The sequence below is a fragment of the Micromys minutus genome, assembly GCF_963924665.1.
Source record: "Micromys minutus genome assembly, chromosome: 2".
NCBI classification, from domain to species: Eukaryota; Metazoa; Chordata; class Mammalia; order Rodentia; family Muridae; genus Micromys; species Micromys minutus.
Window position 1 is genome coordinate 89309503 of NC_137971.1, and position 27599 is coordinate 89337101.

Here is a 27599-nt window from a genome sequence, read left to right on the forward strand (position 1 = left end):
AGATACTAAATGAAATGAAACTTCAGTATCTATTCAATTCCTTTAGAGTCCCTGGGGTGATGACATGTGAGGAATCATTGTAGTCCAGAGTCTAACAAAAGACCGATTTAAGTCACTTTAAACAGATATAAAATAACTGGTAGAGATGGCAATGATAAAAATAGTATTCACCCATGAATAATAAATAATTTTAAGGGGAAAGAGATGGCTCAGAGATTAAGATCATCAACTGTTCTTTCAGAGGTCCTAAGTTCAACTTCCAGAAATCACATGGTGGCTCATTACCATGTATAATGAGATCTGATGTCCTATTCTGTCCTGCAGGCCATATGGAGGCAGAACACTGTATACATAATAAATAAATCTAAAAAAGTTTCAAAAACTTAATTCTAATGAACTTTAAAAGAAATATCTTGAGTAGTATCTTGAAAGGCACATATGAAGAATAAAGACACTTAACACAATCACTTAATACTTTTTAGGCACTGTTAAAAATAAACTTGGTTAAACATAGGCATAAAAAGCCTTTATGTAATTGTGAAAATATTACAGTAAAAACAAATTCCAAAAGTAGAACCAAATGAAGTGCAGACATGATTAGGCTACAGAAATTTATGTACAAGAATAGATAGTATAGAGAGAGTGCAATAAAGTGCGGCTAACTTCTCAACTTTTAGCATACAATTGCATTTGATATGGAAAATGATTTAAATGGTGAAACTGAGCTGTGGACAACTGTAAAGAAAGTGCACCCAGATTTTAGCCTGTGGATGTATACTAAAGAAACATTCACGAGAAGAAAGTTGACTCTGCCCATATAGAATTAAGTGCCTTTTGAACACTTAAAAGTAGTAATTGAATGAAAATTAAAAATGAGGAAGATATCAAGGCTATGTGGCAAATTTCCCAACAATAGAAAAAAAAAACATGCAAAAGGACTTTAAGGCAGATCTGAAGACCAAGAGGAGAGATTAGAGAATGAAGAAATCAACTCATGTTCACATAGTGAACTGATATTTGGATATGTGTCATGGGTATGCAATGGATTGTCTTCAGTGATGGAAAGTATTGTACTCAGGGAGAGGTGAAGCAGATATTGGAATGTAAAGTGAATCAATGATTACATTAATGAGAAAATATTAAGGGGAAACATCATAAGTCAAATGCAAAATATTCTTTAGATTATATAATTGGAGCATTTTGAACTATGCATGCTCTGCAATTTTAGATTAAGCTTGAAGATTTTTGTTTTCTAGAATTTGCCTCTCCATTTCTGCTATAATATTGTAATATCAACCAATGGATGAAGGAACAGACAATTGCAACATTTGATGTACATTGATTTTTTTATGGACTTCCATGCAGCCATTTAGAACAATGCCATAAATGAAGGTTTAATAGCTCTAGAAGGTACTCCATGTGTTAGTTCAGTGAATGCTACAATTATTATGCTTATTTAAGGCAAATATATTTATTTTAAACTACAAAATTATATCCATGAGGTCTCAGATCTTCCAATGTATTTATTTCTTTATTTCTTTTAATGATGCAATTACATTTTATTCTTCATTCTATAATGTCTACATTATGCACCTTGATATACTTTTGTATTTAGATTAAGAAGTAAATAAGAATAAAAGGCCTGTGCAGTAATTAAAAGACAAGTGACAATCTTGAAGCCATATTTGTGGCAATTCAAGAAAGAACAGAACTTATTTGTATGACTAATTTATCAAGAAATCATATAAAACAGTGGTTAACTTCTATTGCTCTAATTTTATCATTACAGATGGAATAATATACTTGTATAATTGATTATTACAACCCATTTACAAATTTAGTAACTGCAGGATGAAAATTTAGAACCTTGAACTTGTACATAAAATACACAGGATGTGTTCAAACCTCATGCATTTTGTAAAGGGATAAAATGTTTAGAATGAGTATAATTGTGTAGATACATGAAAGGCAAAACTGAATTTTGAGTAGTAAGCTAATTGTTGGACTTACATGCCACACTGAGTATGTGTTTTACTCTGAAGATGCAGGAACACATACGAAATTTGAGCATAGTAATGACGCCTTTTAAAATAAAATCTGAACACATTGAGAAGGGTTAAATAGACTGAGATGTGTGTGCATTTGAATCTCCATCATCACTGCAGGCAGAGGAGCCAATCAGGAAGCTCCACTACTGATCCATGCTTAAATTTCATCTCCACAAGAATGGTTTGTTAAGCCCTGAGAACAGACAAGATGTTTGAGAGATATATACAGAGGAGAGACAAAAGGCAATGTCTCCCTGACAAGTAAAATTTAGTGCACTAAGGAAACAAAGACACTGCACTTGAGCCTCTGATTTCATCAAGAGTCTCTGCGGAGAGCTATGGCAGGTCTGAAATCACTCCTCAGTTGTTCCTTCCTCCCACCAAGTCCCTGGTCCCATCAGTTCTTTTCCCCCCCACATTTCTATAGCCAGAATCAGAGCCTCTGGGACCTACAAGGACCCTGGAGACCTAACAGTAAAAGCCTGGTGGCTTCCGATGAGAGAAGTCCATTTTCTTGCTCCAATGTGCAGCTTGTGGACTGAACTCTGTTGTCCTTGACTTTGGTTCTCAGTTTTCTCTGGGGCTTTAGTCTAAACAATGTACTAATGGACAGTTACTGGCTGTGTCCTCATTAAAAAGTTGTTAATGAGTCACTCTGATGCCAGAGAGCCCCGATGATCAATGATCCCAGTGGCCTACACAGGAGACCTGGAGGGAAACTTAGATGAATACACAGCATACAATCTGAAGTTTGGGCAATGACCCAGGCAGCCAAGACTTACCGCTTGGTAAGCTTACCTTGCCAAGGGTTACTTCAAGTACATGTCTTTGTCCCACGAGTTCTGGGAATGACTGTTGTGAAGAGAAGCAGTGAATTTCCCCTGGTCTGTCAGCTCTGCTGACTGCTGCCTCTTCTCACCCACTGTGACATAGCACTTTAGAGTCTGAAATAAGGAGGCATTTTTACTCTGCTTTAAATATTTAGCTCATGAACAATTATTTTAGTCTTCTGGCTAGTCTCAACCCTACTGTGGGAATCTTTTTGTTACAAATATTTCACATTTCTGCAAATCTTGCAGCATACGGCTGATTGTTACCTCCTGCTTCCTATTTTAAATGGGCATATCATATAACATATTGCTTAAAGTGTGTAACATATACTACTCTTTTATCTCTTTTCTGAATGATCTCCCATCTTCTAATTTTAATAATGTCATCAATATTATAATGAAGAAATATGGTTGGCTAATAAATATTTAAAAATAGCATTCAGCTTCCTCAGCCAATTAAGACATGAAAATTAAATTTTCTATGGGATTTCATCTCACTCTAATCAAAATGATTATGACCAAGAGAACAACTGACAGCAAATGCTGGTGAGGACATAAGGAAAGAGGCACAACATGCACTCTGCATGTACTAAGCTAGTATGATCACCTCAGAAGTCAGTATGGAGTTTTCATAAAACTAAAAGTACAATTGCCATATAACCCAGCCAAGCCACTCCTTGGTGTAGGCTGTGGACTGCAAGTCAAATACCACAGAGATACTTTTACACCCATGTTCACAGCTGTCTCATTCACCATAGTTAGGAAGTTGATCAGCCTAGGTGTTTGTAAATAATGGAGTTTTACACAGTAGCAAAAAAAAAAATCACAAACTCATGACATTAACAGGAAAATAAGTAGATCTGGAAATCATTCTTATGTGAAATAAGTCAAAATACTTCATAGTTTATCTAATATGTGAAATTTAGATTTGAATCTGTGTATTTGAGTACATATATGTATGAATGTTTGTGTATGTGTGCATGTGTGTGAGAGAGAGAGGGAGAGAGAAAGAGAGAGAGAGAGAGAGAGAGAGAGAGAGAGAGAGAGAGAGAGAGAGAGAGAGAGAGAGAGAGACATAGACAGAGAGAGAGACATAGACAGAGAGAGACAGAATTATTTTAAATGAGAACCATGTGGAAGAAAAGACAGCTTTGGGGAGAGAAAGGCAAATGCAGTATATGTGACAGAAAGCAGGTGAGTAGAACTATTTGCTGGAAGCAAGGGATTTAGCAAGAGAAGAATAGGGGTGAGGGAGGGCATTAGGGGAGTGAGAGGAAGTAAATAAAATAAAGTATAATGAACATATGAATGAAAATGTCATAATGAGACATGGATTAGTGATTAAGGGCAGTTACTGTTTTTATTAAAGGCCCATGTTCAGTCTCATATGGTGGCTTAGAATTATCCATAATTCCAGTTCAGAGGAATCTAAAGATTTTATATTATATACATTAAATAAAAATACATACATCCTCAAAAATCTTTAAAAGAAAAAGCTAGTCACACCTATTACTTTTTCTGATAATTGCTTTCAACAATTAATTGGAATTTGAATAAAATTAATAATCATTTACTTCTCTCAAGCTTCTTAAGTATATTTTAGGGTATTTAAAGTTGACAACAAAGCAGTACAATGGGTGCTGTGATGTCTTTGTTTACAGATAACAGTACAGTTAATAGCTATGTAATTTGTCACAAGTTACTCAGTGTGATAGATACAGAATGATGACCCAGACACCTGGCTGCAGAGTTTATGCTCCTACTGCAGTGTGTGTCATGATGTTTTAGGCTGTGTGCATTATCTTATCTTTCTGTGTGTCTTGGGATACCCACTGTACCTCTCCAGCCTTGGCTCCTGTTTTTCCTTATGCACTTTAAATTGGTATTGCTTCTTTTTATTTTTCATTGGGGCCCAGGGTTATAATGTTACAATGTCCCTCTCTCCACTGGGGTAGGTCTCTTTTTCCTCAATTGTTTATTTTATTCAGGAACTAGCTTTTACTGATTCTCCTAATATCTGTTTAAACATACAGACTCTTTAAAGAGACTGGAAAATAAATTATTGACCTTCTCTTGTTGGTCTGCCTCTGCTACCACAGGTGTCTATCTATCCAGTGCCCTTCGAGGGAACCTGTATCAGTCCAATTGCTTATGTCAGAAATTCTGACTATCCAGCAATAACTACTATTAATATTCGCCGGTCAATTGCCAAAGTTTTCCACATCATTTTCTTTTTCTATTCAATGTTGCCATTTACGACAACTGATCTATGCAACATATGTGATTAATGTTCAACTCTATGCTGTTTGCAGAAGAAACAACCATCATACAAGAAACCTATTTAAACCATGAAGTGAATTCCCAGTTCATGATGTCAGTCAAATACACAAATTCATTATTTTTAGTTTTCCAAAATCCCAGTAAAACTACCTAGAGACTACAAAAATAATTATATTGTGTTACTCTGAAAAATAAAAGTGTAGAAATATATGACAGCATGCCAAAGATATGAGTGGACAGTAAAAAAGAAATACCTGTAAATAAGTAAGGTGTTGGTAAAAATAAAGTATGTAAATGTGTGCTTTCAGAGATGAGGCCTCTATTGAAATGGAAACATCAAATCAACTCAATGCTTCTTGTGAAGCAACCCAGATTCCTGAGATCTCTCAGACACTGAGCCACCAACCAGGCCCAATATGTATGTATGTATGTATGTATGTATGTACATATGTATGTATGTATGTATATATATATGTACGTGTATATATATATGTGTGTATATATATGTGTGTATGTGTATATATATGTATGTGTATATATGTGTATATATGTGTGTATGTAAATATATGTATGTATATGTATATATATATATATGTATGTATGGTTATACACACACACACACACACACACACGAGCTGGTCCCAGGTTTCTGACACATATACAACAGAGGGCTGACTGGTGTGGCCTCAGTGGGAAAAGATGTGCCTAACCCTTGAGAGAACTGAGGCCCCAGGAATTGGGGAGGCCTAATAGAGAACATTCTCTTGGATACAGGAGAGAGGAAGAATGGAATGAAGAACTGTAGGAGGCCAGACTGCGAGTGGTAGGGGGCAATGACTGTACTGTAAAAAATAAAAGTAATGGAAAAGAAACAACCAAACTGCATAAATTCAACTGCATTTGAAAATATGGGGAAGCATGGAGAGGTGGCATGGAACTCTGAGTCTGGGTATGCAGGAATTCCAGTAGTAGTAGTCAAAATTTGATGAGTCCTAATCAAAATGTAAATACACAAAATATTATATGAAAATACCATTAGGATATGTATATGAGGTTTATATGAAGCATAAATGAAATTTATATTCAGACATGGGTCTCATCTCCAAGTTATTCTCGATGTCTATAGGCAGATATTATTCAATCTGAAAAACTCCACATATGAAACACTTCAAACTCCAAGGAGTTACAGAAATTATAACTGCCATGCATACAACTGACTTTTCTTTTTCTTTCTTTTTTTTTAATCATCTGACTTTTCTATTTAAAGCCACAAATAAGGTTACAAACTGTGATTGTTTGCTCGTTGGTTGATATGTTTAAATACTTAGCTCCTCATCTGTGGAACTCTTCAGGTACTATTAGCAGGAGTGGGCTTATTGTTTGAACTTAAAGCTTGTCATGGTCAGCAGGCTTTGAAAAGGCTTTAAAAGAAGCACATCCTCCCTGTGCCTCTTTCTGCCAGCTACTTGTGGATCAGTACGTGAACTCTCAATTGTTCATGCTGCTGTGCCTGTGTTCTGCCCTCATGGATGCTAACCATCTGAACCCATTGTGTTACAGCAAAAGATCAGTACCTACAGCACACACATCTCAAAGTTCGATATTATATAACTATATAAAAAAGCAACTGTTGCTAAATGAGGTTAGAATCATTTTAACTTAATTTTCTTTGATTTCTCTATTAAGTGAAAGTGTTGTATGACAGACCTGATGGACTGAAAACGTGAGCTCAAAATTTATTTCTCCCACTGACTGTGATCTCGAGCAAGCTACATATCATTATGGCAATAGATCTTCATCTATATTGTAATATTCATTCTTGCATGCTGTTATTATGGGTGTTTAATTAGGTAATATAACCAAGATATGATTGCCTTATATATGCACTTTATATATTGCTACTCTTTTATGAACTCATTGATGGGCTGAACAAAACTTCCATTATAGTTGCTGAGATAAAATATCCTGACAGAAGGAATTTAGATGAGAAAGGGTGTACTTTACTTTGCAATACCAAATTATAGTTCTTCCAAAAGTCAAGGCAGGAAATCATGTAGTCATATAATATTCACATTCACAATCAGAAGTAAATGCAAACATACCTATGTTTTGGATTTCCATCTTTCCTCTTATACAGTCCAGGTCCCCAGACCAAACTCTGAAACTACCCTAATGGACTGGGTCTTCCCATGTCAATTAGCCCAATTAAGAAAAAAATCTCCTAGAAGCATGCCTACAGGCTACTTGGATCTCACAAAACTCTCACTGAGATTTTCATTCCAGGTGATTCTAGGTTGTACCAAGACAGTAAAAACTACTGCAATGTTATTTTTCTAGAATTATTCATAAACAGTTCTTCCCATTGTTTCCCTTAACTGTCTCCTAATTCCTATTAATTATTTTCTCTGTATTTCTCATATGGTTATGATTCCCCATTCTTTCCAGTATATGAGGATTTTGACACTTTTCATGAACACTCCTGCTGTACTAAATGTACGTGTCCCCCTCTGGCTCATTTTCAGGTTTCTCAACACACAAGGAACAAAATAATAACCAGTGATCCTATCCCATTTGAAAAACTGTTTCATTTTACTTTAATTGTCCCATTTCCATTTTTTATATTCATAATTCTGAACTGTAGCCATACTAAGTTATCTGAGGCTTTAATCAATAAGACCTGACTCTGTGTTATAAACTGTTGTCTAGTAAAAAATCTTAAATGCATACTAGGGGAGAAATATAAAAACAACAGTGTGATTAGTGTGCTAGTGTAGGTGCCTGGACTTTAGTAGGTGCATATTCAACCTAGCTTCTAAATGTATCTTATTAGTGTCAATTAGAAAATATCACCTAACTTTCATTTTCAAACATAAAATATACATATATTACACACACATACATATTTGGCCAAAATTCTAAAAAGGTAAACAAAATTTAAATTTTTCATAATAAAAATTCAGAGTCCCTAGGAGATAATAGTCATAAAATAGTAACATTTCTTATTTTTTGGAGATGAGTCTGTGTTCAGTGTTTGTTTCTATAACTCATTTCTGTTGAGATAGATTTGGTAGTCTGTGAATTATGTGTTAATAATTTAATTATTTGCATGTTTGCTTTAGAGAATATTATATGCATCCTTAATATGCACCAATAAAGTTGGAAGTAATATTATAATTTTAAATGTAAGTAATATTATTTCAAAAATAAACTTTGATTTTCATGCTAACTCAAAAAATATTATTGGATATTCTGTAAACCTTGTGGGACATCATTATTTGTGCATAAAAATTATTGTGTACTTTTACTAAGTTCATCCATTACTAGAACACTTGAGTATTATACAGAATACAAATGTGGGGCTCTAAAAGTCAGAATAAAGAAATTTTCTTTATGAGGGACTTTGTGAACCATGGAATAAAACTGTATCTTCCTTGGGTTTGTTGTGGCTTTAGTCTGCTTTTTGTATCTTAAGTCTGCTGTTAGAAAATCCAGAAATCTGGGAATGCTATCATGCACAGTCAGAAAGCCTTAACAAAGTATACTTTTTTTAGTCAACAACCAAGATGGAGCACTCTACTATGACACTAGTTGGATAATAGTCATTCTTCACCAGCATAAAACAATGGAACAATAAATTTATCCCCACTCTTACCATCAAAGGCTTCTTAGACATCTCCCTTCTTAGCACTGTTAGCATCACTTGAAAGGAATGAAATCCCCTGACCAATTCCACAAGGTGTCTCTAAAGACAGGGAGAGCTCTGATGTCTGCTCCCATCCAGGATTAAGGAGGTACCCTCTCTTCTTCATTCTAAGTTATATAACAAAAGGCATTCTGGAGACTCATAACTTCCAATATAGTCTAGTAATGATAAGGCTATCTACTTGTAGAGACCACATGGAAGTCATAACTGTAGAATACGATCTGGATAATTAAGGATCTGGAATTTATGTCCATTCCCAGATATAATTAGAAATTCCCATATTTTAATGTCAGTAGAAGGAAATCAGTGAACCTGGCTTTCTAGATACATCTTACTGTGTGCTTCTTTCTATTTCAGAGCAATTTCAAAGGTCTAAATTAGATTCAAGGTTAGTAAAGGAATATTCAGTATGTCTTGGCTTATTATAAACACCTCAATATACTAAGAAACAGGAGAAATTCAAACTGAACAAGAGAAGACAATCAATAGATACCAACAGTGAGATTATAAAATAATTATTTAACAGAGAGTTTAAAGTGGTCATCACACTTTCACTTCAAAGAAAAATTATAAATGCACTGAACAAAGTGAAAAATAGATGAAACCTCAGCAAAATGGAATATGCAAAGGAGCTACAAATAGAAACTTTAGGACTATAAAAGAAATAAAACAAGCTGCCTATTTGATCTCAGTAGAAAAATGTAGAGCATGAAGAAATGTGTCAGGGGATTTAAAAACAGATTCACAAGAGAAGTACAACCAGAATAGAGGAAAAGTGGTATAAAAAGTAGGCAGACAATCTGGATAATGGGGCTGCTGAAACAGTCTTGGTTTTTAGGAAATAGAACTGAAAGGGAAGCAAAGAACCTATTGCTCTAGCAGGATATAAACAATCCACAGCAACTGTTCCAACAATACCAGAAAATTTATTTAGTAGACTGGAAACCAGAATGCCTCTGTTTCTGCCTCCCAGGGGCAGGAATTACTAGTGTATACATTTAGACCCAGTTTATTTTATACCCATCCTGGTGATAAAACTTGCGTCACTTTGCTTGTGCAGCAAGTAGCTAGTTTACTGAACGAGCCATTTCCCCAGCACCAGAAAGCATTTTAACTGCCTGTAAAAATATAACAAAACATGTTTGGGAAGAATTGTGTTGGAATTTTGATGGGGATTGCATTGAATCTGTAGATTGTTCTTGTAGGATGTCCATTTTTTACTGTGTTAATCCTACCAATTCATGAACATGGGAGATCTTTCCATCTTCTGAGGTCTTCTTTCATCCCTTCTTTCAGGGATTTGAAGTTATTACCATAGAGATCTTTCACTTGCTTGGTAAGAGTTTGTGAAGGGTGTTGTTTCCCTAATTTCCTTCTCACCCTGTTTTATCATTTGTATAAAGGAAGGCTACTGATTGGTTTGAGCCACCACAAAGCTCAAGTACACGTGGATCAAGGACCTCAACATAAAGCCAGAAACACTGAATCTCATAGAAGAGAAAGTGAGAAAGAGCCTGAACTCATTTGCACAAGGGAAACTTTCCTAAATTGAATTCCAGTGATCAACAATTGATAAATGGGACCTCATGAAACTAAAATGCTTCCGTAAGGCAAAAGACACAATCAGTATGACAAAGCAGCAACCCACAGATTGGAAAAAAAATCTTCACTAACCCCACATCTTAAAAGGACTAATATTCAAAATATATCAAAAACTCGAAAACGTAAGCCCCCAAATCTAAATAACCCAATTGAAAAATGGGGCACAATGCTAAACAGAATTCTCAACTGAGGAATCTCGAATGGTTGAGAAGTACCTAAAGAAAAATTTAACATTATTAGTCATCAGAAAAATAAATCAAAATGAACCAATTGGAAGAGAAATAATATCAACTAACCAGACCCCTCAGCATTCCCAGGGACTGAAGAGTATACATGGGGGAGTTTATGATAGACAGAAGGTTTGCAGAGGGGAAAATGGGAAGGGGAAACATCATTTGACATGTAAATAAGTAAATGATCAATAAAATATGAGAAAAACTTTTGGGCAGTAATCAGCATCTCAGACCTCAAACTGTACTACAGATCAATGGTGATAAAAACTGCATTGTACTGGTACAGAGACAGACAGGTCAGTCAATGGAATAGAATCAAAGACCCAGAAATAAACACACACACTCACACACATACACACACACACACACACACACATACACACATACACACACACACAAACACACACACACACACACACACACACACACACACACACACACATCCTATGAATACTTGATCTTTGACAAAAAAACTAAACCATACAGTGAAAAAAGGAAAGCATCTTCAAGAAATGGTGCTTGTCTAACAAGCAACCTACTTGTAGAAAAATTCAATTTAATTCATATTATCAGCTCAAGTCCAAGTGGCTCAGGGACCTCCACATAAAACCATATACACTGAATCTAGTAGAAGAGAAAATGGGAAGCATCAGCATTGCCTCAGGAAAACTTTTCTGAACAGAACTCCAGTGGTCCATTCTCTAAGATCCACAGTTGACAAAGGAACCTCATAAAATCTGCTGTAAGGCAAAGGACATTGTCAATAGGACAAAATGGTAACTTATAAATTTTGAAAAGATCTTCACTAATCCTACATCTAATAGAGGGCTGATATCCAAAATATATAAAGAACTCAAGATCTTAGATTCCAAAAATCAAATTACCCAGTTAAAAATGGGGTACAAACTAAACTGTTCCTGTCTAAAGTAAATACAGAAGCAAAAATAGAGCAGAGAATGAAGGAAAGGCCATCCAGTGACTGGCCCAACTTGGAATTCATCCCACCGGCAGTCACCAAACCTTGACACTATCATTTATGCCATGTTGTCCTTGTAGACATGTGCCTAGCATTGCTGTCCTCTGAGAGACTCTACAAGCAGCTGACTGAGACAAGATGTACATCCTCATAGTCAATCATTGGACTAAAGTCAGGGACCCCTATAGAAGAGTTAGGGGAAGGATTGACCAAACTGAAGGGATCACAACTGTATTGGAAGAGCAAAATAGTTAACTAACTCAGATACCAGGGAGGGAGCTCCTAGAGACTAAGTAACCAACCAAATTGCATTCATGGGCTGATCCATAGACCTCAGCATATATGTAGCAGAGGACTGCATTCTCTGGCCTCAGTGGAAGAGGATGCACCTAATTCTGTAGAGACTTGGTGCCCCAGAGAAGGGGAATGCCCAATGTGTGGATAGAGTTTGGTGGGGACATACCCTCTCAGATGCAGAGGGGAAGAGAAATGACATAAAAAACTCTGGGAGGAAGGATGAGGGTGTGGGACAACATTTGGAATGTAAATAAAATAATTAAGAATATAACAATATAGACTATATCCTTATCCCAAAGACAATCAGCAAACAACACACAAGACCTAAAATTATATAAAACATGTTGTAAACACAATAGAATAACTAGATGTGAGTAACAGAAAGATATCAGAAAACATCTAAACTTTGGAGCCAAAATAACTCTCTTTTAAGTGATTAGTTGATCAACCAGTCTCAAGCAAGATTAAAAATACACTGAGTGATTTCTGGATTAAGGTGACAGGCTGCTTCTGTCACTCAGTTGAGAAGAATAAGTTAGAGAGTTTCCTTTAAATAGATACAGAGGAAAAGCTTTGGAACTATTAAAAATATGGATGGAAAAGCAGGAAATATGCTAAAACAAAAGATGGGTAATACACCAAGAAAGTAACACAATAAATTACAAAAGAAATAAAAAGATAATAAATGATGGACATTACTAGAAACACCACTTAACAAAGAATTCAACCTCTTTTAAATGGATCACTTGCTTTCTTGGTATTGAGAGTTTAATTTTCTTTGTATATACTGTCAGGTCTATATCACATGCTTTGCTATATCCATAGATTAGTGCATCTTACACTAGATAACAATTAGCACAGAGATCTACAACTGGTCAACCTGAAGAGAATAAGAGGATGAAGAGGACTTAGCTTAAAAGCTGACATCTATAGCACTTATCTTTCCTAAGTCATGGGAATCTTTATAGAAAATAAAAGAGTAGAAATAGTTTTAAGACCAGAAGCAGTAGATGATTTTAAAAAGTGATGTTTTCTTTACCCAACAGGGAAGTTGTACATGTGAACTCCAAGTGATTGCAACATTATGTTAACACCTGTGCAACCTTGAGCCTGACAAAAATTCTATCATGAGTGGAAGTTGGCCAGCAAAAAGTCTTATTCTAAGCTGAGGACCTATTGGTAATTGACAGCTGTGCAAAGGGAGAGTTTTCTTTAATGATATGACTGTTTGTGGGTTGATCATACTCCAGGGATGGCCCCATACTAAAGAGTGGTTGAGCAATACAAACTGAGCTTGAAAGGCTGAAAAAAATAAAGAACATGAGTTTCTGTGAGTAGAGATGAGGAGGTAGATATGTGAGGAGTTAGATAAAGGTGGTGAATATGATCAATATACACTGCACGACATGTTTCAATGAATTAGTAATAATATTTAAATTTCAATTTGTCTAATAAAACACTTAGAGGAAGCCTCACAAACAAGATAGACCATGTGGAAGACCCCATATCAAGGCTTGAAGATAAAGACACATGCTCAAAGAAAATGAGAAATTCAAAAGGACACACGAAGAGAAAATATAGGACATTTGGGATAATATTATAAAAACAAAATTATGGGCATAGAAAAAGGAGAATTACAGGGAAAGTAGAAAAATGGGAGTCAACATAGAATGTATATGTATGAATGAAAATCAACACAAATCAATGAATATGTCATAAAAGAAAATTGGCATTCATCTGTGCTGTAACATTTTGCGCACATTCTTTGTTTAAGCAGTGCATCTATCACCATCAAGTAAATTCTAATCCAATTAGTTGCTTGTGTTGATAGTTTTTAAACCAAGAGTGTAGTATTTAAATAAAGCACCAATAATGTGCTTTACTTAAAGTTCTGTTTTGACTGTAGATATTTTTCCAGATAATCCTTTGTGTTTTTACTTTTCCTTGTTGCCTTACCATCCCCTCTCAATGGGCCATTTTCTTAAAATAATATGTTTTACCAAAGTAAATTTTTTCATTCTCAACCTCCCCCATTACTCTCTCTTATCTTTCCCCCTCTCCAGCTGGTGCTATTTTCTCTAACAAATATCTCTCCTGCTTTGATGTCATTTCTGTGGTCACTGCATTTAAATAGGGTCCTTTCATAAGCCTGTGTAGGGGTTATATAGCAAAGAATAAACAAAAACTTAGTGGTATCCAACTAAATGATAACTACCCCTCCGCTGACCATTAATTGTGCATAATCCACAGTGGTGAGTAGGGTCTTAAGAGCTTCTTCTCTATGCATATTTCAGTATCAATTGGCCCAATTTTGTGCAAGTCTTATTTAGGTAACTACAGCTGAGCTCATGAGTACAACAGCCTTGCAATGTCCAGAAGGCACTGTCTCCCGTCATTACTCCCTATCCTTTGGCTATATTTGTTTCTGCCCACTGTAATATTTTCTGAGCCTTGGAAGGGATTGGCATAGATATTTTATTTAGGGCTGAGTGCTCTACACTCTCTTATTCTCAACATGTTGACTAGTTATGACTCACTGCTTTAACCACAAGCCATCAAATAAGGCATTTTATTTGAGCAACATAAATAGCAGTACTGATCTATGGATATAAACAACTGTATTTAGAACTGATTTTGAAATGATCATTTAACAAAGAAGCAGAAGCAGGTTTACTTCTAAGACCTATGACCTTCCTATTATAGGTTCTTGACTGGGTTTTCAGTTCTAGGCATGAGTTTCTCATGTGAAGCTGGTCATGAACTGAACCTGAAAGCTTGTGGTTACCTATGTAATAGTCATAATGTAATAATTACATAAGTATTTTGTAATTATTACAAAGTGAGCATATCTTTCCTGGAAGGTCATGTTGTAGCTTCTGGGATCATATTTGGGTGAGATGACTCTTCTCTTTCAGCAGTCTTCCTAAACTGCAACAGCTAGCTACTGAGGAGGAAATGTCTAGCTCAGTTCTAGATTGATCTCTCTATAGAATGCAACCAAAGTGTGTGGTGTGTTCAGCAATGGGACTGTCATAGCTGGTTCTGATGATAAATGAACAGCATGGGGATAGCCTGCACTATTGTGGGTGTCTCTGGTGCCTTCCTCACCAATGATGTTTTGGTAAGAATCTAACATATGACACTGGTATTTTTATTTAATACTGATTACTTTCTTATAACCTTTGATTACTTTTTAAAAAAAACAAGATCTTTGAGGGTTTTTTTTTCTTGTGTGCTTTTGCATGTGTTTGGGGGGGTATACATGTTGGCTTGAGAGGAGAAAACATGAGATTTATTATTAGAGTATCAATGATAAAGCAATAATTAATATAATCAGAAAACAATTATACAAATAATTAGGAGAATCCCACTTATACTCAGAATCTCAAAGATTTTTAATTTTTTTATTTTTTGTTTTGAAACTCTTAATTTTTCTCTGATATTCAGATTCAGCACCTATTTTTCAAACAGTAACATTGTTTTCCAGATGCTGTGATTCTGAGAAACTTGCATCCATATGCTGAATTATTTGGTTTGATAAAATATCAGAAAAGTATTTGACTCATTCATATATTACAGATGAGCATGTAGAGGAGCTACAGAGGTTGAATAAACTTTGCCAGGGTCATATACTTTAGCAGTAGCAGCATGACAGTGAGTCTTATGTTTTTAATCTATCCATTGTACGAGTTAATAGTTGCTAAGTCTTTTCATACATTCTTTTGCTTTCCAACACTAGAAACATATTATCATCATTTCATAGGAAATAAGCATGTGTAACAAACCTCCGGATTAATGAAGTCTAAACTGTAAATAAGTGGTTAAACTCTTGAAATCTCAATTTCGGGAGACAGCCCAGTAGTATTGAATCCCTGTCATGTTCTAGGCACTCTTCTTATTTTTCTTAGTTTTAGTTTTAAAATATTATTGTAGTTACACTGCATGAAACAATGTAGTGCATATATGAAACTTTATAAACATCTCTTCACATTATCTTCTGTTGCCGTTCCCTCCAGTTCTCTTCCTTTCAGTTACCAAATAGTCACCGTTTTACTTACACACACACACACACACACACACACACACACACACACACACATGCAAGTGTATATGTTTCTATTTATATTCTACATATAACAATGCCATTTTGTCTTTGTTAGTAGAACTTAATTTTTTAACATTAACATTTAATACATGAGAATTAGCTCGACTTTAAATTTTTAGTATTTATTTACTGTGTGATTTGTCTTTAATTTAATTTATTTTACACTCCAGATTTTGTGCCCCTCCAGGTCTTCACTATGATTGTTCCACAATTTATACCTCCTCCCCCATCCCCATTTCCACAAGGATGCCCTTCCCCACACCACCAGACCTCACAACTCCCTGGGGCCTCCAGGTTCTTGAGGGTTAGGTGCATCTTCTTTGACTAAACCCAGACTGGACAGTCCTCTGCTGTATATGTGTTAGGGGCCTTATATTAGCTGGTGTATGCTGCCTCATTGGTGGTCCAGTGTCTGAGAGATCTCGGGGTTCCAGGTTAGTTGAGACTTCTGGTCTTTTCATATGGTCACCGTCCTCCTCAGCTTCTTTCAACTTTTCCCTAATTCAACCACAGGGTCAGCAGCTTCTGTCCAATGGTTGAGTGTAAACATCTGCATCTGACTCTTTCAGATGCCTTGTTGGGTCTTTTAGAGGGCAGTCATGATAGGCCCATTTACGGGAGCAGTCCAAGCCTTAGTAATGGTGTCAGGCCTTGGGATCTCCCCTTGAGCTGGATTCCAATTTGGGCCTGTCACTGGACCTCCTTTTTCACAAGCTTTTCTATATTTTCGTCTCTGCAGTTTTTTCAAACAGGAACAATTATGGGATAGAGTTTTTGACTGTGTGATGACAACTTCATCCCTCACTTGATGCCCTATCTTTCTGCTGGAGATGGGCTCTATGAGTTCCCTCTTCCCACTGTTGTGCAGTTCATCTAAGATCTTTCCCTCTGAGTACCAAGAGTCTCTGACCTCCCAAGTCTCTGGTGCACATTAGAGGGTCCCCTCACTTCCTCCTAAGATTGCCTGTTTCCTTTCTTTCTGCTAGTCCTCAGGTCTTCAGTCCTCTTCACCCACCCAATACCTTATCATGCTCCCTTCTTCCCCTCCCTGTCCCGTTTCTTATCCAAGTCCCTCCCTCCCCACCATGATTGCTTTCTTCTCCATCCCAAGTAGGACAGAAGCATCCTCACTTGGGCCCTTTGGTTTGTTAACTTTTTTGAGTTCTGTGGACTGTATCCTGGGTATTCTATACTGTTTTTGGCTACTATACACTTAGTGAGTACATACCATGCATGTCCTTTTGTGTCTGAGTTACCTCAATCAGGATGATGTTTTCTAGCCACATCTATTTGCCTGCAAATGTTCTCATTCTTAATAGCTGAGTAGTATTCCATTGTGTAAATGAACCACATTTTCTGTATCCATTTTTCTGTTGTGGGACATCTGCCTTCTTTCCAGCTTCTGCCTATCACAAACAAGGGTGCTATGAAAATAGTGGAACATGTGTCCCTGTGGCATGGTAGAGTATCTTTTGGGTATATGCACAAGATGGATATAGCAGAATATTCAGGTAGGTCTATTTCAATTTTTTGAGAAATCTCCAGATTAATTAGCAAAATGGTTGTACCAGCTAGCAATCCCACCATCCTTGCCCACATTGGCTGTAACCTTAGGTACTGAACTTAGTCATTTTGATTTGTGTAAGGTAGAATATCAGGGTAATTTGCATTTTTCTGATCACTAAGGACTTTGAACATTTTTAAAGTGCTTCTCAGTCATTTGAGAGTACTCTGTTATGAATTCTCTATTTAGATCTAAACACCATTTTTTGGTTGGGTGGTTTGGTGATTTGATGGCTGTCTTCTTGAGTTGTTTATATATCTGGATATTAGCTCTCTATCTGATGTGGAGTTAGTGAAGTTCTTTCTCAGTCTGTTGGTTGCTGATTTGTCTTATTGACTATGTTCTTTGCCTTACAGAAGCTTTCCAGTTTCATGAGGTCCAATACATTAATTCCTGATCTTAGATCATGAGCCATTGGAGTTCTGTTTAGAAAATTTCTCTTTTGTGCATTATTATTTATGGATGAATAAAACTCCATTGCACATATATACCATGTTTTCTTTATATATTCATCTGTGTTGGTATCTATGCTGTTTCATATTTTGGACTACTGTGAATAGTGTTTCAATTACGGGGATGTGTATGCAAATATCTCCGCTATGCTGGCTTTGAATATGACTATGTATCTGAGTATAGCTGACTCATATCATAGTTATGTAATATTTATTTTCTTAATAACCCCATGAGATGTTAACATTATTACATAGATTAGGAATATAAATATCAAAGAAGAAATGTAAATTTCTCAAGCTTTCCAGATTGTTCTGGTCCAAAGCTTGTGGCATCATTTTGAGCAGAAATACATCAACCAATAAAGCAATGAAGACTGCCAATCAGTGAGGGGCCAGGAGAGAAGCCATAAGACTTCTTGCGGGAGAAATAAAACATTATCTCTTTCATATAGCTTTCCTGATAAACTATCTCCCAAGTTTGCCAAAAAATTCTTTCTATGTCATTTATCTTAGTGTTTTTTTTCCATCTTGTAATACTTCTTGTCTCTTGGGCTCCTGACTCATTATCATCCCAAAGCATCAGAAGGAGGAGGGATGAATGAGGGCTAGAGGAAGGAGGTAGTGTATAGAGGAATCTTTCCTTGTTTGTAAGAGTTTCCAGATCCTGAAGAAAGAGAAGGTGGAGTCTCCATAGAAGTTTTTCCTGTTACCTCGACTCATCATTCATTTTATAAGTGCTCTTCTAGCAAAAATGGCCATATCATAGAGTAATTCTGATAAGTTAAAGACATATGAAAAAGTAAGTAGATTATATTTTGTGCTAATTCCAATGCATATGGTTAATTTCTCCCACTATTTTTCTACTTCTATAAAGAATACCTATCTAACTATTCCTCTCTATATCTAATCAAACATCCAAAATCTAGTTAATATTACCTACTTCTGCCACTGTTGTAGGTGGTAATTTCATATCTTTCTCACTAAAAGCTTGCTATCTTTTATATTATGATATATAGTGCTTGCCTTCCTCCCTTCAGCCTTATGATCTCTGCTTCTACTTCATGTTTTCCATATTGTAGATATTATCACATAATCTTCTCTCAATGGCACTGTTTCTACAAAGTAAGTTTACCTACATATCATACATCTAATCTAGACAAAGTCTTCTTTCGGTGTGTTTAATCTAACTTAGTGGCTTTTAAAATTGCATCTGTCTTTATTCCTGGGACTTTCATACAGATCTACAATGAAATATAATTATATCCACCCCATTTTCTTCTTAAGTTAAAATATATATCCCTGTATGTTCCCCTCCAATCTTAATGTCATTTTCTTCTTTTTGATATCCACAAAATGCAATTGTATGTGGTGGGGGGTTCTGAATATCCACTGGAATATGGGAAACCTATCAATGGGCATGTTTTCTTTGAGTCTTTTGGATATGCAGTTAATGTAGATTTCTAAATGTGTCAATTCTCTTAAAGATCTAAATTTTCTCTTAAAGTTTTAAATTTTCTATAGATCATCATTTCCATGCAAATTATTCACATACTTGATCCTCAGTCTGAAATAAGTCCTTCAGTCTTGAGTTTGTCTGTTTTGTCTGTTATATTTTGCTATATTTTCCATCCAGAAGTAATATTATCTTTGTTAATCATTGACTAAAATCTCCCATATAAAAAGTGCTGTCAGAAGGTAAAACAGGCACAGCGAAATGTAATTCCTTATGTCAAATATGGACAGTTTTGAAGGGATAATAGGGAACTAAACATGAATGATAAAGATCTTTTGTGAGAGTTCCAGTGTTTTTGAGAGAGAAAAGTGTATGTGCCAAGTCACAAAGTGGAAGAATACCCTGACAGACATAGAAAGAAGAATCAGTGATGGATGACTGGATTATGGTGAATAGGTAAGAAGAAAATACACTTTGAAACGTTATTGGAAAATTTTGGATAGCTGCACTGCCAGTCCTATGAGGTGAATATCTGAAAGGTTTGGGTGGTTTTGCTTCTGGAACAGGGATTGAGTCAGCTATACTGATGGAAACTCCAGCAGAAGCAGAGCTGTGCACTGACACATACAATTGTGCTTCAGAAATGCATTGCACACCATGACAAGGCAGGATATTTTGGTGGAAGTAATGGAAAAGTCTGAGATAGCTACTTACTTTGTTAGAGTTGGAATGTCATTGTGGAGCCAGTAGGGCACTAAAAAGAGGAGTAAAATCTGATGGTTTTAACTTTAGGGGACAGATCATAGGTATAGAAAACTTGAAGTTCATATCTAAAAGGTTGGTTTTTTTTCATGTTTAAGTATGAAGATACAAAATATTAAAAGTTGAAGATGAAGGTCTTAGACTAAGCACACTGAGTGGCATACAAGGAAGATGGAGGTGAATGGTCATGTCTAAGGTCATGAAGGACAGTTGTAGCTGTTAACTTTCCATTTAAGAAACTAGCAGGCCAGCTGGGTAGTGGTGGTGCACACCCTTAATCTCAACAACCAGAAGGGAGAGGCTGACAATATCTGAGTTTAAGGTAAACCTGGTCTACAGAATGACTTTCAGAACAGCCAGAGCTACATGGAGAAACCAAGTCTCAAAAAACAAAACAAACAAACAAAATTAAGCTAGCACATCAGTAACACTCTTACTCAGAAAAATGTCAAAGGCTCAGGATTGATAACCCATAATATAAAGAGAAATGTAGCTCTGAAAGCATTATTAGAGTTTGTGAGTACTTTTCTTCTCCTGTCTATAGGGTTAGGCAGTAAAAGAATCAAGGAAGAAACTTCTGGGAGCAATAAACCATTCCAGTATTCAGCAGACACTACTCAATTGTCCATTATGATCTATGTTTCCCATCCTGATGTGATGACCATAGAAAGCGCTGACTGAAAACAATTCTTCATTCAGATGAATGGCCATGTGGGAATGCCAACTTCTGTCACACTCTGAGAACACTTGAGGATTTGGAAGAAAAAAAATCTGACTTTGTTACTGGATTTCAAAAAAAGGGTAGGTCTCTATTGACTGACAACATGAAAAGCACTAGTCTTATTGGAAGAGAGTTAGGCAAACTTTCAGAACCAATGGACTTTTCAGTGTTTGTGTCATCTAGCACCTACTTTATGTCCTGATATCTAGGTGAGTTCTAGATTTCCTTTGTAAGTTTCAAATTCCCGAGTCCCATAGTTGCTGTAATCTTTGGTTTTCTGCCTTAGCCTACCTTCTTTGCAGGAAAAGGTTGTATCAATAGCTGAACTCACAGATTCCCTCTCTTGAATGTAAATCCAGAATGCATGTTGCCTGGATATTTTGCAGGTTCTTAAGTTCCACATTCCTGGTTCCACTTCTTAAAATCTATGTGACTAGGAGCCAATTACTTGATTTTCAGTGTTTCATTGCTTTTGTAAGAATTAATGTTTATGTTTCACCATCAACATTTATGGCTTTGCATAGGACATTGATTTCTTCTTGTTTTTGCATAGGACTAGAAGATGGGCATTGGGACACTTGTCATTTTACCCCTGCTATTTCTCAATGCATAATTCTCCAAGGGCTAGAGACATTTTTACAGTGTTTGTAATACACAGCCATTTATTTTTTCTCTGTTTTCTTGACTTATTACTCAGCTCATTGAATAGCTGCTATTAATTACGCCTACCAAAAGCATTGCAGCCTATCAGAATACAGTCACCAGGCTAGATTATTGCTGCTGCTTTTGTAAGATACCTTGGTCTCATCTCTTGAAGAGCAGGGGACAAGACTGAAAACATGGAGCGAAAGAACCACAGTGGGCGAGTGAGTGAATTTGTGTTGCTGGGATTTCCAGCTCCTGCTCCACTGAGAGCACTACTATTTTTCCTTTCTCTGCTGGCCTATGTGTTGGTATTGACTGAGAACACACTCATCATTACAGCAATTAGGAACCACCCCACCCTTCACAAGCCCATGTATTTTTTCTTGGCTAATATGTCATTCCTGGAAATTTGGTATGTCACTGTTACGATTCCTAAGATGCTTGCTGGCTTCCTTGGTTCCAAGGAAAACCATGGACAGCTGATCTCCTTTGAAGCATGCATGACACAGCTCTATTTTTTCCTGGGCTTGGGTTGCACAGAGTGTGTCCTTCTTGCTGTTATGGCCTATGACTGCTATGTGGCTATCTGTCACCCACTCCACTACCCTGTCATTGTCAGTAGCCGGCTATGTGTGCAGATGGCAGCTGGATCCTGGGCTGGAGGTTTTGGTATCTCCATGGTTAAAGTTTTTCTCATTTCTCGCCTGTCTTACTGTGGCCCCAACACCATCAACCACTTTTTCTGTGATGTTTCTCCATTGCTCAACCTGTCATGCACTGACATGTCCACAGCAGAGCTTACAGACTTTATCCTGGCCATTTTTATTCTTCTGGGGCCGCTCGCTGTCACTGGAGCATCCTACATGGCCATCACAGGAGCTGTGATGCGCATTCCTTCAGCTGCTGGCCGCCACAAAGCCTTTTCAACCTGTGCCTCGCACCTCACTGTTGTGATCATCTTCTATGCAGCCAGTATTTTCATCTATGCCAGGCCTAAGGCACTCTCGGCTTTTGACACCAACAAGCTGGTCTCTGTACTCTATGCTGTCATTGTTCCATTGCTCAATCCCATCATCTACTGCTTGCGCAACCAAGAAGTCAAAAGAGCCCTACGTCGCACTCTGCACCTGGCCCAGGGCCAGGATGCCAATACCAAGAAGCCCAGCAGAGATGGTTAGGTAGAGGGTGTTGATAACAAAACACTTGGGTTTGGTTGTTTTCTTTTCCTTCCTTCCTTCCTTCCTTCCTTCCTTCATTCCTTCATTTGTTCGTTCCTTCCTTCCTTCCTTTCTTCCTTTCTTCCTTCCTTCCTTCATTCTTTTATCTTTGAAGTCTAAATTAGGGAGTTTAGAATCATCTTCTCGTTTCTGCAATTTAGTACAGAAAAAAAAAAAAAAGAGAAGAGGCAAAGATTCTAAGGTAGAGGCTGGGAATAGGTTCCAGTTTTTGGGGTGAGGCCTGAACTAGTATTGTGAGTACACAAATTAACTCTCACTAAATGAAGCATGAATTATAGGAAGAAAAAGTTACTGGCCAGTAACTAGTTTGTGAAGTAGCAGAGGCTCACTCAGAAGGCAAAAATTTGGAGTGAGTTTTAAAGAAAGGAAATTAGAAACTAAGACAGATTTTCATATATTTTGTGTTGCCATTGAGTTTGCTATGTAACAAAAAAAGCTTTGAATCTCCTGAACCAACTGACTCCACCTTTGAAGTGCTAGCATTGCAACTCTGTGCCCTGGGGAGTGAACCAAGGCTTTTTGTTTGCTATGCAGGCACTTTACCAACTGATCTCCATCACCAACCCAAATTATGAATTTTTGTGTGTTGGTTATTATTGTGTTGCATGTTATCTCTTGGATCACAATGGTCTCTGGCTTTATTTCCAAATTTCTTGATGACATTGAATTAGTGGCTGAGTATTGCTTACTCCTTAATCTTCTGCAGCTTTACTTATACTGCAGATATTATGGAGACAAGGACACATTTTGTTATTATGGTACAGAATATATATCACATGATTGCTATAAATACACATAAATAAATTAATATAGTATTGGGCCCTATAGATAAGAAATACGTATGAAGCCTATAGCTAGATTCAGTAGATACAGGAACTAAACCTTTCAAACTTCACTAGGACATGAAGAGGTTCAAATTATTTTAGTCTTGCTAAAAATAAATTGGGAAATATGTAACATAAGCTTTACAAAATTGGAAGGATTTGAGCATATATATTTTCATTTATAATGAAATGATTGAAGTATATTTAACATTTGCAAATAAGGATATTGTTTATGAAAGTTATAGTTCATACATTAAATGCGATCTTAGAGACAATTATGCAACATGATCTAAATAGCATTAATGACTCAAAACAACTCTTAATTTAGTAAGTTAAACTATTATATTACATAACAGTACCAAAACTGCTCTAGTTATTTTCTTTAGCTTGAACTATGACTAGAAGAAATTTGATTAAAATGTTAATGAACCTCCTTTTCATACAAGCTATGTTTTTAGCAATGTTTTGTGTAAAGCATATTTGTGTAAATAAGACTTGCATATATATATATATATATATATATATATATATATATATATATATATATATATTTGTACATAGATAATGAAAGGGTAGTTAGTAGTCTCCTACTATTTCCAAAGAGCTAGAAACCTAAAGGCAATAAAGTTTACATTTTCTGGCGTCCTTCAGGTGTCCTTCTTATAGTTATCTCTTGTCTAATCAAACTTGTAAAAACATTATGAGAAGGTATATTTGTTATTTTTTGATCATGCTTCCCTCCTGCCCAAGTCTTACAATATTGTATGTTATTCACTAGTCTACACTGATGAAATAAAAAAAAAACTATATAAAACTATTTGTACCAAAGATGCTTCTTAACCTTTTTTAATATCATGTTTGAAGGTTTAGAAATGACTATTCCTGTAGAAGTTGTTTCTGAGTGGGTTAATGATTAGCATATGGAGTATGATATTTTGGATCTGAGTGAGCATAAAATTTTAAATGGCAGAATTTGAACAGTTAACAGTAACGTTACAGTGTTTCTATTTCTGAGTTTCTGATTAGTTACACAAAAGTAAGCTGATTACATTCAGGAAAATGTAGAACTGTTTATGTGGGAAAACTTATAACATCTTTGTGATCTTTTTATAATTCCAATGCTATCAAAATATAAAAAATGTTAAAATTATTAGTTCTTTAAAAATAAATTTAATTGATTTCAATGGATTCCAGAAGATAAACATGGTCCATATGTTCCTTTATAAATGAGAAAATGTACAGTCAGCATCATGCTTTCATTATGATTTTCATTTTGAATATTTTATTGGAAATTTCAGTTCTCCTTATAGTCATACATAGTTATTGCTTTAATTTAACTAATTCATAAGAAATAATTAAAGTACAGAGTAATCCACAATGAGTTACTGCTTTATGTACTTAGCACTTCAGCCACTTTAAGAAACCACCTTTCTTTTTTTATTTCTTCTTCTTCTTCTCCTTCTCCTTCTTCTTTTCTTCTTCTTCTTCTTCTTCTTCTTCTTCTTCTTCTTCTTCTTCTTCTTCTTCTTCTTCTTCTTCTTCTTCTTCTTCTTCTTCTTCTTCTCTCTCTCTCTCTCTCTCTCTCTCTCTCTCTCTCTCTCTCTCTCTCTCTCTTTCTCTCTCGCAGTCAGTCTTAGACAAATCTGAGTGAACAGTACTAGGTCCGTGGGTATAGGGTCTTCACTGTTATTTATTTATTTATTTACTTATTTACTTATTTATTCATTTTAAACCCTAATATCCTTAGACTCATTGCTCATAACAAGATTGCTTTCTCTGATTATCATTTCCACAGTTAAATTTTAAGAAGACCAATAGGGATAAAGTTGTAGAATAGTGAGCAGCACTTTCTACTACCTATGGAACTGGGAACTGACCTAAGATTAAGGGTAAACAAGAATGAAGTCCACTGACTTTGTTATATGTATTTCCAATGGAAAATGACTAGGAGATGAGAAAGAAGAAGAGGAGGAGTAAGAAGAAAAAGAAGAGAAAGAGGAAGAGGAGGAAGATATAGTAAAAGAGGAGAGGGAAAGTGTTAAGTCCAGAATCTCTTATCAAACTTCAGATTTCTACACATACATAGAATGAATCCAGTCCTTAGGGACTGACAGAGCTTTCCTATAATTTCTCACTTCTCTAGACCTCTGCCTCGGTATATTATTTTCTACTTAAAATTCCACAAGTTTCCAAAGGGTATGCACATAGATTGAATGTTTTTAATTTTGAAGAACTGAACTCAGTCTTTTAAAATAAAGAATGAACAAATGAATACTATAATACATGTTTTCTTTCTAACTACAGCTTTGTTCTCATCATCCAACTTTTCCCCATTCTTTCTTCATACTCTCCTCAGTCTCTGAGAACCACCATCTTATTCTCAGTTTCTATGAAATCAATGTTTTCAGATTTCACATCATGTATCATTATACCACATAGTGCTATTTATATGAATAATTATTATGTATCAATTAAATAGAGAAACAGTAGAAAAGCAAAACACTGGTATAATATCTTAAGAAACACATAAACAAAAAACATAAGAACAAATTTGCTGTTTTTTGAACCCAGTTAGGTCTTTAAGAGGATATTTTATTATGGCATCATTTCAATTTGTATATAGAAATAAGACAAAAAAAGTCATGTGGGTAGAGATATATTTCAGGTATAAATAGGAATCTATAAATAAGTAGAGATTTAGTTGTTTCTTTTATCCAGGTTCCCTGGACATTGTCTTGGCAGTGCACAAAGTCAGGAAAACTGTGTAAGTAAGCCTCCAGAGAAGACAGAGCTGTCTTCACCTAAGTCAACATGAGGTTAATGTTCAAAATGTCCTCCTGCCTGTAGTAATTTCCATGCAGCACAGACAAGGACTAGCTATTGACTTCAGAGAATGTAAAACACCACCCACTCCACTGTAAATGTATGAAGAATTTTCCATTCCTTAAGAGGACAGTTTGACAATGGTGATTAGAGGCACCAAGTGACATTAATTAGGTTTGACGGCATGAGGAGTAAAAGTCAATAGGTAACATTTCTGTGTGTATGTGACGTAGAAATTCTGTGTCATGTAATGCAGACTTGTGATGTTTTGCTGAAGCAAGACCTGTGAGAGAATACATGCTACTTGGAGAGAGTCTATGTAGGACCCAGTGATGGTTGCACTTGCACAGTTAGTCTGTGCAATGCTTCCTTGGTCTCAAGATTTTGTAAATCTTCATTTCATTGAGAAAGGCATGACAGAGAACTTCTTCTGGCTTCTGGCTGGTTCTGGTTGCTTTTGTTGACTCTGTCAATTTGGTCGAGGCCTGGCTGTTTCTGCTGGATTGTGCAGTTGCTGCTGATTCATGCTTTGTGACACTTTTTGAACTGGACTGGTGGTATCTTGACACTATTGAACTTGAGTTTTATATATGTTCTGTCTCTAACCTTGGACACAGCTTATTAATATATCAAATCTGGCCATGACCTCCAGGTTCTCCTAGCATCCCTCAGTCCCTCCTTGTTATAGAATCTTGATTGAAATACCATGTCCTCTAACCTGAATCTCCAGCCCAGGAATTGTGCTGCCATTTTCCCAGGCATTCTTCTCTAACTAATCCAGTTATTTTGGCTGTGCTCCTTTATTCTTCCCTCTTGGTCACTGTTTTTTTTTTTTTTACTCTTTCTTCTCTTTCCTCCTCTCTCTTCTCACATGGCCTTGCTTAGGACCATGTTCATTCTGGATTCTCCCAGATGGCTATGATCTCCCCTTTATCTACAATAAACCTTTTCCTCCACTGCACCTAGGAACAGTCTTTTTCTTTTTCTTTTTTTTTTTTTCTTTTTTTTTATTCTGAAAGATTGCAAATTAGTAGCAAGAAATA

The 27599-nt window shown here is 36.1% G+C and overlaps 1 protein-coding gene across 1 annotated transcript; it reads left to right on the plus strand.

The window, feature by feature from the left end:
* Window positions 1–21865: 21865 nt before the first annotated feature.
* Window positions 21866–22849, plus strand: OR6A2 (olfactory receptor family 6 subfamily A member 2; the record flags this gene model as incomplete). The annotated part of the gene is made up of 1 exon (XM_080911202.1): window positions 21866–22849. The coding sequence occupies one exon, from the start codon at window positions 21866–21868 to the stop codon at window positions 22847–22849; it is 984 nt and encodes a 327-aa protein (XP_080767328.1).
* Between the last annotated feature and the right edge of the window lie 4750 nt (window positions 22850–27599).